Source organism: Mastomys coucha, unplaced genomic scaffold, assembly GCF_008632895.1.
Source record: "Mastomys coucha isolate ucsf_1 unplaced genomic scaffold, UCSF_Mcou_1 pScaffold22, whole genome shotgun sequence".
NCBI classification, from domain to species: Eukaryota; Metazoa; Chordata; class Mammalia; order Rodentia; family Muridae; genus Mastomys; species Mastomys coucha.
The window spans coordinates 128,097,296-128,097,869 of record NW_022196905.1 but is presented as its reverse complement, the minus strand read 5'-3'; the positions used below and the strand labels follow the sequence as shown (position 1 = coordinate 128,097,869).

The 574-nt window shown below is 46.2% G+C and overlaps 1 protein-coding gene across 1 annotated transcript in view; it reads left to right on the top strand.

Annotated features, from left to right (window-relative positions):
* Window positions 1–574, top strand: part of Gtf2i (general transcription factor IIi) — a 61,336-nt gene that overhangs the window by 38,037 nt on the left and 22,725 nt on the right. Inside the window, exon 11 of the mRNA XM_031391159.1 lies at window positions 139–197. Coding sequence (XP_031247019.1) covers window positions 139–197 — 59 coding nt within the window. The remainder of the gene's footprint in view (window positions 1–138; window positions 198–574) is intronic.

Here is a 574-nt window from a genome sequence, read left to right as displayed (position 1 = left end):
AGAACGGTTCTGAAGTTGGTCTGGGAGTGCTGGTGTGCAGGCTTGACGATTGAGCACGGTGTGTGTGCTGTGCTGGCTAGATAGTATCCTTGCTAGATACTGCCTGGCAAGTACTCACTGTTACTTCTCTCGTTTCAGACACGAGCTTCTAAATTCAACACGGGAAGATTTACAGCTTGATAAGCCAGCATCAGGAGGTGGGTCTCTAGCCTCCAGTTAGCCATGGCTGTGTGCATGGGAATTGTGACCACTCAATGCAGCACAGCCTCCTCTTTAGGTTGATGTCCTCATATAGAAAGAGACCTTTGGGGCCAGCGAGATGGCTCAGCAGTTAAGAGCACTAGCTGCTCTTCCTGAGTTCCTGAGTTCAATTCCCAGCAACCACAACCATCTATAATGAGATCTGATTCCATGGTATGTGTGAAAACAGCAATCACATACAGAAAATAAATTTTTAAAAATCTTCGAAGGAGAAAAGGAATGCACCTTTGACTAGGAGCTGTGAGTCATTCCAGAATCCTAGTACTCTGTAGAAGGGCAACACAGTTCTGTTGATAACCGTAGATAGGTGGGT